This window comes from Anoplopoma fimbria, chromosome 7 (assembly GCF_027596085.1).
Source record: "Anoplopoma fimbria isolate UVic2021 breed Golden Eagle Sablefish chromosome 7, Afim_UVic_2022, whole genome shotgun sequence".
Classification (NCBI taxonomy): Eukaryota; Metazoa; Chordata; class Actinopteri; order Perciformes; family Anoplopomatidae; genus Anoplopoma; species Anoplopoma fimbria.
The window spans coordinates 4,195,459-4,208,160 of NC_072455.1; the positions used below are offsets into that span (position 1 = coordinate 4,195,459).

General features: G+C 42.0%; 1 protein-coding gene across 1 annotated transcript in view; it reads left to right on the forward strand.

Moving 5' to 3' along the window:
* exoc6b (exocyst complex component 6B) overlaps window positions 1–12,702 on the forward strand; it is an 89,114-nt gene that overhangs the window by 73,241 nt on the left and 3,171 nt on the right. The window contains exon 21 of the mRNA XM_054601154.1: window positions 10,620–10,732. Coding sequence (XP_054457129.1) covers window positions 10,620–10,732 — 113 coding nt within the window. The remainder of the gene's footprint in view (window positions 1–10,619; window positions 10,733–12,702) is intronic.

The following is a 12,702-nucleotide window of genomic DNA, read 5'->3' on the forward strand; positions in this document are numbered from 1 at the left end:
AGCTCCCAGCAGGCCCTCTGACTTCAGCCTGCACTCGTTTATCGTCTCCCCCGTTCCTCACCCACTCGTTCTTCCTCCTCCGTAACATCTAGTTACCCTCCGCCTGACCTCCTTCGCTCACTCCTTTCCCTTTTTTCTCCTGCAGTCCTGTAATATTTCCCCAATCATTCTTTTTGAGTTTTCTCTCTTCCCTCTCATTTCCCCTCATTCCTCTCTCTCTCTCTCTCTCTCTCTCTCTCTCACTTCGTCTCTGTCTGTCTATGCCTCTCGCTCGCCCTCTCTCCATCTGCGCAGTGTCTAATTGACAGCGGAGACCCCTGGTTGAACCACCAGCACTCTTCTCTCTCTCTCTCCGTTTTCTTTTTTTTTTTGTTCCACTCCATTTCAGCCCTGTCACTTTTTTTTTTATTTTTTAAGGGGTCGCACAACTTTTCTGTCACTGCTGAGAGAGAGAGAGAGAGAGAGAGAGAGAGAGAGAGAGAGAGAGAGAGAGAGAGAGAGAGAGAGAGAGAGAGAGAGAGAGAGAGAGAGAGAGAGAGAGAGAGAGAGAGAGAGAGAGAGAGAGAGAGAGAGAGAGAGAGAGAGAGAGAGAGAGAGAGAGTCAGCAGAAGAAAGATCATAAGTTAGATATGGAAGTAAGGTATCTCAGAGTTCAGAGAGGACGTAAATAAGGTTATTTATCAAATAGTATTTGGTCACCTTTTTATACAGCGGTCTTTATGGATTCGAAAACTAGCAACAATCTCATTTTCCAATACCAAGTATCACTTATTTTCTTTCAAAATTAAAATCAATGAAAAACTCAGGACATATTTGAGAGTGGTCTGCATTTGGGCTTGTGGAAAATGGAATTACATTTCTAGATTTGTAAATATTGCGTTATTTATTTCATCAACAGTGATTAAAGAAACGGTATGTAATGTGCCATTTGTTAATAACACAATCCGTAATTTAGAGTCAGTATTGTCACTGCTACAGATCAGATCAGTCTCCCATCAAATAAGAATAAACTCCATGACTCCCGGAATGAGTTCTCCATTTGAGTGTGATCTTGGAAACAGTAGTTTGACCAACAAAAAGAAAAAAGAGAATTATCTTTACTTATCTATGTTGATGGTAACTAGCTTTTTGATTATTCATCTGCACCTTGTGTGAGAGGTGAGCAACAACAGTTAGTAGGTCTTTTAGCTGTGTTTTTTTTTTTTTTTGGAAGCAGTACATTTAGATCATATAAATTACTCAACAAAAAGGTGAGATATCATACAAAAGTTTGTATGATATCTCACGAAAAGTTTTTCTTTGAACGTGTCAATTTCTGCTCGTTACATGAAAACAGTCTGATCATAATAAACCAGGAAACCACTCCTGCAACAAAACTACTTTGTGAGGTTATGTGAAAGATCGTGGTTTGGCTTAAAATTACCACAGAAGTTACGTGACAAATAAATCAACATTGACTTTCTCGTTTCACACGCGGCGCTGGGTTTTTGCAGTCTTACTTCCTGGTTCATGATAACCGGTATTACAGAAGAAATGATTTAATGGAATATCCACAAATTACAGCGCCTGAATTTTAGCTACGAACGCTGTATGAGAATAACCTGGCTTTGGGCCTCAAATGGTGCAACACTCAGTGGTCAGTCTAGCTGTTTATTAGTTCTATGTATCCAGCCCGTTGTTCAACTTCTTACTTCTGTCCAGAAAGTTGCTTGTTTGATTTCCCCGGGTGACTGTTAAATAGAGTGGATTGGAAACGTGAACGAGTAATACTCTCCGTTCTGGATACAGAAAAGAGTTCCCAACCGAGTCTAGGCCTTAAAAAAAAAAAAAAAAAAAAAAAAAAAAAAAAAAGCTTTTTTGGCCGCCTGTTCTCTAAATGATGTATCTGTCTACGCAACAGATCCAGAGTTCTGCTGTATCGCATCCAGCCCGCTGAAGTGCCCTTGAGCAAGCTACAGCGGTGCTGTTCTATAGCCAGCCTCTGACCCTCTCCGTGTGGGTGGGGGGGGATATATCAACCCAAACGCTAACCTCCCTACAGGGAGCGACATCACGACTTTATCTCTCCTGCTCTGTGTTTTATTACCCTGCACATGGCGACCGTGGAGCAACAGAGCGGCGTGTATGTTCGCTGACGGAGTACCACAGCGGAGGTTGTGCCGCGTTCGTGGTTACTGGCAGCGGGCGTGCTGCGGTCGTATGAAACCAGGCTGCCAGGCAGATGTACAAAGATACAAGCTTTTGGTTTTAATTTAATTTTTGGCCCTCCGCTGAGGGAGAAAAATGAGTTCCCCGTGGGCGAAGCGATAACATCCAAAGCTTACTTCATTCCATTCATAGTTGAAGATGGAGCGATACTGTTCAGGCTGCAGGGTAGACGTGTGTGTGGAGTTGGAAAACCAATGGACGACCTCATGCAGTGTCATTAGAATACGGTAAAGAAAGATAAATGGCTGTTTGTTCGTTGGAGCTGAAGGAAAAGTGGAGAGCAGCAGTAGCTAGTCAGTGCTGCCTGATAACCTCTGACGTTGACCTTTGACCTCTTGCTTTTAAGGGTCAAGAGCTGACTTTAAGGGTTAAGTGTAAAATCCTTTTTGTCTGTCAGGTTCTCCTGCAAATGAGATGGACCGCTTGTTTGCGTGTATTTGACATTAAAGGGATTCTGATAATCAGTTAGACGTAAATGTCAAACATTTTTTGGTTCCATGTGAGTATTTTCTGCTTTCATCTATCAGTTGATAATGATGATATGTATTTCATTTTAATATCTTTTGGTTTGCGATCGCACAAACAGAAAATATAATTAGACGACGCCAACTTTGTCTCGGAAAAATTATGATTTTGAGGAATTCTCACCAAAAAAAAAAGAGTTATTCAAAGACATATTGGTTGTATCGGTATTAATACTTTGCTCATATTTATTGCTGCAGCAATTGGTTGATTGATCGATAAGCGGGATGGCAGAAATCTGATGATTGATAATAAGAGATTTTTTCGAGCAAAAATGCCAAGCAATACATGGTAAAAGAGTCTCAAGTGTTCCATTTAATTACTTTTATGCAAACAACTTTGTCTCAAAGTCCTGAAAACGTGTTAAAATATCTTAAATAATACAATTTCCTAAATGTAAGGCAACTTATACAACAGTTAAATCTTACTTAAGTATAAAACGCTGTATTTTTCTTGTGGCGTTGTTGATCTAGAATATATCATTTGGTAGTAAAGGAAACTTCGTAATGTCTCAACTTGATAAAACTCGTTTTTTTGCCCTTTTGTTCTCCTTTGACCTTTGTCCTATAAAACCACCGTGACATTGACAGGCAGGTGTCAAAATACGGCTTTTTTTTTCTGGCCAGAAGGAAACTCCTTAGTGACCTTTTTACCCCTGAACGATGGAGAGAGATGTAGCCAAAGAGAAACAAAGATGTAGATTGTGTCAAGAGAGGAGGGAGGAGTTGAGAGATGACAGATACGCCTTGCTGTTTAAAAACACTTTCTCTGCTTTTAGTGAATTCTCAACCCGTTGGTAGGACGGGGGGGTGACGGCTGTGATGGACAGACGTCAACGTGCTCCTTCATCGACGTTTTCTCCCTGACCTCAAACACACTGCAGATGGATGGAGAGATTCAGACGTGATTGACAGGTGTCGGCGTGTTTTTTTTGTGTGTGCTGATGGTGACCTTTGAACTCTGATACTCCATCATCACTCATCTCCTGAACAGGTGTCAAAGCAACGTCACGTACGGTCTGTAAAGATCTGTGGAACGTGTGGTAGATATATTTTGGAGAGACAGAACCGCAGGTATTGACTGGTGCCACAACGGCTCCTTTCCTTGATAAAAGTCAAATCCACTTTCCCTGCTTTTAGTGACCTTTGACCTCTCGCCTGTCAAAACCTAGAAGGAGAATGGACAGCTGGGCCAGCCGTTAGAGGAGAGTGGGTGTTTGTCGGTGAAGAAGAAGAGTTAGTTTAAATCATAAAATCACATAAAGGGTCTTTGGTTCACAGCGTTTGGTCACGGATGTCATTGCTTCATAGCAGGAGCGTTACATAATCACAACGTGTGAGTGTAAACATGATGGATTCTGGGTGACCCTGACGTTTGGCCGTTAGGAATGGGAACACGGCAATTCCCCGACGGTCTCAAACAAATAAATCATGCCTGCAGCCGGAATAACCATTAACAAGTCTGCTAAACACTGAGGGGAGGGGGGGGTGGAGGAGCTATGGATGCAGAAGGGAAGAAAGAAAGGATGGACACAGGACGGAGTAAAGTTAACTTGGAGAGGAGAAAGAAGGGAGGAGGATAGGAGTTCAGATAGAGGGAGAGAAGGGAAGGATGAAAGATGGAAGGAAGGAGTAAAGTTGACATGGAGAGGATGGGGAGAGAGGGGGGAGGTAAGTGGAGTAAGGCAAGAGATGGAGAGAAGGGAGGTAAAAGGAGGAGTAAAGTTAATTTGGAGAGGTGAAATAAGGGAGGAGGATAGGAGTTCAGGTAGAGAAAGAGAGAGAAGGGAAGGATGACAGATGGAAGGAAGGAGTAAAGTTGACATGGAGAGGAAGAGGAGAGAGGGGAAGGTAAGGCGAGGAGAGATGGAGAGAAGGGAGGTAACAAAAAGGAAAGTTGAAACTGAGAAAAAGGAAAGGGGGATAGGAGGGAGGGAGTAATAAGGAGGTAAAAAAGAAAGGGAAGAGATGGAGAAGAAAGCAAATTGGAGCAGTATGAAATTAGGGAGAGCTGTAGGGAAGGAAAGTTGATTGACAGAATGAGGGGAGAGAGGAGGAGTGAGAGAAGACGAGCGCAACATAATGGAGGGGTAAAGAAAAGGGAAGGATGGAAAGAAAGATTTAGTAAAGTTGAGTTTGACAGAATTGCGGTAAAAAAAAGGTTTGGGAGGACGGAGAGATGTAGGACAGGGAGGAAAGTGGGAGACAATAGGAGTAAACCTGATGGAAGAAAGAAGGGGGAGGATGTAGAGGAGGAGGGAGAGCAGGTGAGGAGGAAGAGGTAAATGATGGAGGGAGGGGAGAGAAGGGTTAGGGAGAGTGTAGCTAGAGATGGAAAGGATGAATACAGTTGAAATACAGATGGAAAAAAGGGAGATAGCAGATGGAAGAGGAGGCAAAATGGGGAGGAGAGGAAGAAGCATGGGGAGTGCAGAGAGAGAGAGGGAAAGAAAGGAGGAGAAGGAGAAATGGAAAGGCGTAGAAGTGACATGGAGAGGATGAGAGGAATTAAAGGAGTGTTTGATAGAATGTCAAGAAGGGAGAGAGAAGAATAGGGGGATGCGAGAAAGTCGGGGGAGGGAGAGAGCGAGCAAGAGAGAGAGAGAGAGAACCCCATTAGCGGAGGAGAAATGAGAGAAAACAAACAAGAAATGTGAGGGTAACGCGTCACTCTGTTTTTCTCTACGAAGAAGAATAAGAGGAAGCAAGTGTGTGTGTGTGTGTGTGAGTGTGTGTGTGTGTGTGTGTGTGTGTGTGTGTGTGTGTGTGTGTGTGTGTGTGTGTGTGTGTGTGTGTGTGTGTGTGTGTGTGTGTGTGTGTGTGTGGAGACAGGAGCGATAGCGCGGGGGAGGTCATGGCGAGGTGGGGGGGGAGCGAGACGGAGAGAGAAGTTCAGCGAGAGGTGAGGAGAGAAACCTGTTTTCTCTCCGTGTGTGTGTGTTTTCGGGGGTCAGGTGTGTGTGTGTGTGTGTGTGTGTGTGTGTGTGTGTGTGTGTGTGTGTGTGTGTAGGGTGAATGTGTGTGTGTGTGTGTGTGTGTGTGTGTGTGTGTGTGTGTGTGTGTGTGTGTGTGTGTGTGTGTTCGCCAGGAGGACCTGCTGGCTCGCGTGTGCCTCGTTTTTTGGAAAGCCCACGCTCCTTTTCTTTTTTTTCTTCTTCCTCTTCTTTTTTCCATTTTCATCAGTCTTATCTGCCTCTCTTCCTCTCCTCCTCCTCCTCCTCCCTTCTTGTCTCATTTCTCCATCTGCTTTCACCCTCCATCGCTGCTCCAACCGAACTTACCTACTGACCTCAAGTTCACCCAAAACTCCCTCTGCTCTCTCCTCGTCCTTGTTTCATCTTTTCTCCTCTCTTCTTCTTGTCTTTTCTCTTCTCTCGTCTTCTTAACTCCTCACCGCTTCTTCTTCTTCTTTTGTCTTTTTTTCCTCTCCACTTCTCCCTCAGTCTCTTTTCTCCTTTCAATTTCTTCTCCTCCATCTTCTCTTCTTTTCTCTTTTCTTCTTGTCTCCTCTTCTCATTCTCTCCCTCTTCTTTTTGTGCTCTCCTCATCACCTGTCTTCTTCTTTTCCTTTTTCCTCTTCTTTCCTCTTTTTCTCTCCATCTCCTCTTCTCCTTTCTTCCTCTTCTTTCACCTTTCCTCTACCTCTTCTTCTTCTTTTCTCCTCTGTCCTCTACTGTCCTTTTCTGTTCATCTTCTCTCTCCGTTTCCTTTCCTCTCCTTTTCTTACCCTTCATCTCTCCTCTTGATTTCTCCTCTTCTTCTCTCATTCTCTCCCTCTTCTTTGTCTTTTTTCCTCCCCTCATGTTTTCAATCTTTTCCTCTTTTTTGAACTCTCCGTCCTTTCCTCTTCTCCCTCTCTTCGTATTTCACCATCTCTCTTTTTTACTCCTCTTCTTTATCGTTATCAGTCCATCTCCTCCTCTTTTCTCTCTCCTCGTTTTCTCTCCTCATCCTATCTTCTCTCATCCATCACTTTTCACCTCTTCTACCTTCTTTTTCCTTTCTTCCTTTCCTTCTACGTCCTTCTTCATCTCATCTCCTTTAACTTTTTATCTTTCCTCTCCTCCTGACTTTATTCTTTTTCATTTCATTTCTAACTCATCTCCTTCACTTCCTCTTTGTTGTTTTTCCGTCTTTTCTCCTCATCTCATCTTGTGGAGCGTTTGATTTCTGTTACCTTCCGACACAAAAACTGTAAAAAGAAAGTATCAAAGTTAAAAGTAAAGCGACCAATCAGCTCTCAGATAGCATAAAAGTCTCATGAACCTCCGTCTTATCTATGATGTGTTTTTGAATATTCTGTGCTTGCTGACTGCATGTTTTTTGTTTTTTTTTCGTGCATGAGTTTGCGTGTAACCTCCTCCTCCTCCTCCTCCTCCTCACAGACAGCTTCAGTATCTATCTTTATCCGGCACGCCTTCACCTCCTGTTCACCTCTCACACTCTCTCACTCTCTCGTACACTTGAACCTAATTAGCTGACAGAGATTTGTTCCCTTAACTCCAAAGCCGGGGATGATATTTGCTGCTTTATGTAACTGCCTTTATTCCTACCTGTTTATGCGAGAGCCTGTTTTCCTGCAGCCCGAGCGTGTGTTTGTGCTTGTTTATATGGGCAGATTAGCGGGTCAAACCTCGGCCGTGCGAGGGTGAACTCGGGGACAAAGGAGAGAGAGAGAGAGAGGGAGAGGGAGGTGAATGCAAAAGCAAAAGGACCGGAGAGAGAGAGAGAGAGGGAGGAAAAGAGGAAGTCCAAATCAGCAATTCGTCTTGTAGACTCCCTCGAAAGCCAGATTTAGAGGAAACAACAGTTCTAATAACTAATAGAAAAACATTACGGACACTTCCTGTTTTGAGAAACAGCCATGACCTCTTGACCTCTCTTTTTGCTGCAAACCTACATCATTTAGTCCCAAATTAAATGTTAATACATAATATTAAAATGCTGTTTTCAGTGCAGGGATTAAACATGATCTGAGGTCGTTGCTTAAGTTAAATGCACACCTTCTATAAGTGAGGAGTCATTACCTCCAGCGTGTTAATTCAACAGAATTCTGCAAATATATAGCTCTAATAAAGAATATAGTTTAGAGAGTTTATCCGTTACAATAGTGAGATTTCTTACAATAACAGATGTAAAACATAAATCTAAAGCAAAAAGTGTGCAGATTGAAGAAACCAATACAACGAGTTGGTACCTTTTTTTGCAATTCTGGTGAAAAATGAGAAATGTTTCCGTAGTCGACGTTCTCATTTCGATCGATTTAATGCACATAACTGCAGCAAAGAAGCAAAAAGTTCATGTAACTAAAAAGAGTGATCATTTTTCACAGAAAGTGACTCAATAGCGAGGACACTTTCCAGGAATCATGGTTGCGGTTTGAGCGGTTGCATGTAAGAACTCTTTTTTTTTCTCAACCATAGTTCCTTAAGCGAGGTCTGTGGGTTATTTTGTAAGTAACCAGGTCATGATCTCTGGAGAGAGAAGCCGAGTTCCACGTAGTCGCATGAAATTGGAGAAAAGACCGACATCTTTACGGATTATATCTCCCAACAGTCGCCAGCTTGCATAAAAACACTCTACGTTGATTAATATGAAAAATATGTGTTCTTGATTTGGGCGTTAAATGTCACTTTCAATATCAGCAGTATCAATCCGCCCAACTTAAATCAGGTTCCTGACATTTAGATTTAACTTAAATTATTTTTTTATTGTGTTTCAGTTTAACAGCAACTGCAATACAGAGCTCACCATACGGATCTGACTCAAATGGATGCTTGTTTAGCGTTCATAAAAGCTGACACGGAAGCTTTTGTGTACGTGTTCTGTGGTTTTTGTTTGTTTTTTCAATCCTGAAGTGCCACAAATCCTTTGCGTAAACAGACATCACTCTGTTTCCTGTCGAGCAGCCGATGGAGCTGCAGGTCAGATAGAAGTCAGCTGAGTCAGTAGCATCACCGAGCAGTAGGACAATCTAGCAGACACATTTAGAAGCTTTTATTTTTTATTTTTCACCTCTTTCTCCTTCCTGTATCCCATCATTCCTCTGCAAACTTTGAAAGCGCGTCACCGGCATCTTCTGACCTCCTTCTACTCCTTCCTGTTTGTCCGATGGTGCACCTCCGTCACCTTCTCTCCCTCCTTATCTATCCATCTTCATCTGCCCTTCCTTTACCCCGTCTCTCTCTCTCTCTCTCTCTCTCTCTCTCTCTCTCTGCGCTGTTATCCATTTCTCTCCATCTGTGTCCCTCCCCATCTTTACTCTCTCTCATTTTCTCCCCCCACATGTGGTTTTGCTCTCCATCCCTCCCTCCTTCCCTCCCTCTCCTCTTCTCTCATCCCTCGCTCACATATGGTTTCTCTCTCTGGATCTGTGTGTGTGTTTGGTGTTACCCAGAGTTCACCGGGGCTCCCTGCTCGTATGTATGTGTGTGTGCGTTTTACAGACGGAGTGTGTGTGTGTGTGTGTGTGTGTGTCTGCAGGCTTATGGTTTTGCCTGCATGTGTGTGTGTGTGTGTGTGTGTGTGTGTTAGGTAAAGTTCAGCAGGTTATGCAACAGTTCCAAATGTGGGGCATGTAGAGGAAGACTGGACCCTTCATCTTCTTCTCGGCTCTTCTCCTTCTCTCCCCTGTTGCATTATTTTTGAATTACCTGAATGTGTCCGCTTCAGAATTAACAAAATTGAGCAATGGAGTAGATTTCTTAGAGATCTGTTGTTATGATCTTAAGGTTAACATCAGGATTGTGCTGAACCAGCTATTTCTAAATCCTTCTTTCCAAACTTCTTAGTAACTCTTGGCTGGTTTTCAAAGTAGCGATTGAAATAAATTGGGTTGCATTAGTGAGGAATGTGTTAGCTGGTAAAGACTTAAGTAATGTGTCGTTTAGATTCTTGGAAACATCTAGTGCAGCATGTAAATAAGCCGAAGCACATCACACAAAGGATTTATTAAACTTAAAGGAATTCTTCTCCCTTAAAATGACCATTTGTTGTTCAATTACTCTTCCTGTGTTACCCTGCAAAAGTTAGAGACAACATGAAAACATTCCCTTCCTGGAAAGCAGTGGATTTTTACAATTTTTTTTGCTGCATCATCATAAAATATAGCCAATAAAGGAAATACATTTTTAAGTAATCCTGCACTTCAACCCCTCTCATCAAACTGCCTTTTTCCTCCCTTAGTGGTAATCAAATGTGTAACACTATGAAATCAATTGACTTTGATACATCCTGTTTCATCTCAAATTGCAACATAAAAGGAAGTATGGAAGCATTTTCAAAGTTATATGGAAAAAAAACATCAGTATTAAAAAAAAAACAGTGTGCAGGGAGATGAAGAAAATCCAAAGAAATGCATATTTATTACCTTTGCTACATACAAAGAAATCATCATGCAAAAGAAAACAAAAAAATTACAGAAAAGCTACAAAAAAAGTGATTTTTTAGCCACAGAAAAAAGAAATATATATATATATTTGTAACCAAGCTCTGTATCTTATTGAAGATTTACATACCTGCTACTATGGTCGAAAAAGTTATCGTAATATCTGGAATTTCAGAGTACAGGAAAACGGCTAACTTTGTTAATCTTAAGACAAACGTTAGGCTCCAGAAACGTGATCACATCATAGTTTTGTAAATTTCACTTTCTGTCTTTCACGAATCCTCCATATTTATTCCTTTTGAGGCCGCTTGTAGCTAAATGTTGCTCAACATGTGTTAGCGTGGGCCGCTGAAGACGCAGTCATCCGGATGCCGTTGGTGTTTATGCTCTCACTGCTTCACGGACAATTGCATCTCCCCCAAAACTGGGAGTGTTCATGTGGGTCAACAGCTTTTTTTTATTTTGTATTTATCTCTCTCTCTCTTTGTTTGTCTTTTATATAGTTACTGGAACTGTTCACCCAGTGGGATTGGTCGACCTACCTGGCTGATTACGGCAAACCCGCCTGCAAATACCTGAGAGTCAACCCACAGACTGCACTCACCCTGCTGGAGAAGTAAACAGTCCTTCATTCACCTACACATCCATCCTTTTTCCACTCTTTCGTCACTCTGGTTAATCTGTCCTTCTGTTCATTGACTCCTTATTTTCCATTAAAAGAGGGCTTGAAGCAGTTAATCATCTATTTAACCATGAGAATATTAATCTTAAGCAATTTGGATAATCATTAATCTTTTTTTCACTGAACAAAGCTGCCAAACGTTCTTTGGTTCCGGCTTTTCTCTTCTTTATGTTGTTTTAACATAAACTGAAGATCTTTAGTCACATAAAACAATTAGTGATTGCAATTTTAAAGATCGATAGACATATTATAGATTGATCCATTGAAAGGTGCTGAATTTGAAATTGAGAGCATCTTTATTTCAAAGGGATTCCCTTTACGCAGCTCTCAACATGGCTACAGCTGAGCCAGCAGCTAATAGTGCAAACAATGGCAACAGAGCTAATGGTGTTTACTGAATTTCTAATTTAGCACCTTTTAAGTCAAAGCAGGGCAGTTTTATTTACATAGCATGTTACATTACAAGTAAACTTTGCATCACAGGAACAGTTTAACATTTTAGGAAATGTGTTTATTGGCTTTCTGTCCAATGACGTCTGATTGTAGTGCTCGAGACAAGATGTGGTAAGCTTTGCTTAGCATAAGACTAGACAGGAGGAAACAACTGTTAACACACTGTATCTTGTTTGTTTAACCAGTGCATAAACAGAAAAATGTGTTTCTTGGGGAAACTACGAGCTGTAACTGTTTCTTCCCAAGTAACGGCACAGACAAGTTAAGAAAAGTTAGTTAAATGTACCATTCTGTCTCTGCAGAGAGCAAAACCAAACGTTTGCTCGCTCGACCTCATCTAGCAGCCAGGGGTGCTGCACATTTTCACATTTCTGTTTGGATACAAATGAAAAAAAATTAGATACGACACAATTGATCAGCTTCAGAGAAGTTAAACTGTTTTTTAGCTTTTCAAAGCTTGCTGTTTCCCTCTGTTTACACTCTGTATACTAAGCTAAGAACCTTTACCTTCATGCTTCATGGCACACAGCAATGAGTTTAAAAATCGATCATCTTGGCAAATAAGCAAAATAGTGATATCCATCATTTGCAGCCTTGCATCAAAGCAGTAGTTGACTTTTGACCACTCCATCCATCTTTACCTCCATCTCACCTGCTCTTTCTGTTCCCTGTCTGTCCTCTCTGTCGTGTTTTGACAGGTTATATAAGCCGTAAGTATTGTCTGCTGTGTGTGTGATGTTGGATTCTGGCATGTGTACAGACAACTTGACTTCTAAAGCGTGCACATACATGTACAACAAAGAGGAATTATGTTTTTGGCTGTTTTTTATTATCACTTTAAGGGATTTACGTGGTTAAATGCACCCACACCCTCCGCCTCCAAACCACATACTCATGACATGATGATACTGATGTTTTATCGCCATAGCAACACCCATATTGTGTTTTAGCGTAGATCCTAAGATGCTGTAGAGATAATGTCCCAAAAAAAACAAACGACAAAGCACACAGAAAAATGTACTTCCTGTGAAATTCTGACACACATACGGGCTCAAACGCACCCACAGTTTGATGATCCAGTCCATTGTTCTATACAGTCCAGTCCATTGTTCTATACAGTCCAGTCCACCTTCCTTAAGGGTCAGTGTTTTCTCTCCAGTGCACCAGAGGGGCCCAGGCCCGGTGGTCCCTCTGTGCCCAGGAGGAAGCACCCTGCTGGGGCTTGTCTGGTCTGCTAGGCCCCTGAACTTCCTGGAGGTCCATAACAGTCCAGTGTTCTGCGACCAAACACACACACCGTCTCATGTAACACACACACACACACACACACACACACACACACACACACACACACACACACACACACACACCAAACTTTAAAACCGAGACGTCTTTTTTCTTCTCTAACAGGTGACGTGTGTGTGTGTGTGTGCATGTTTGTACAATTATGC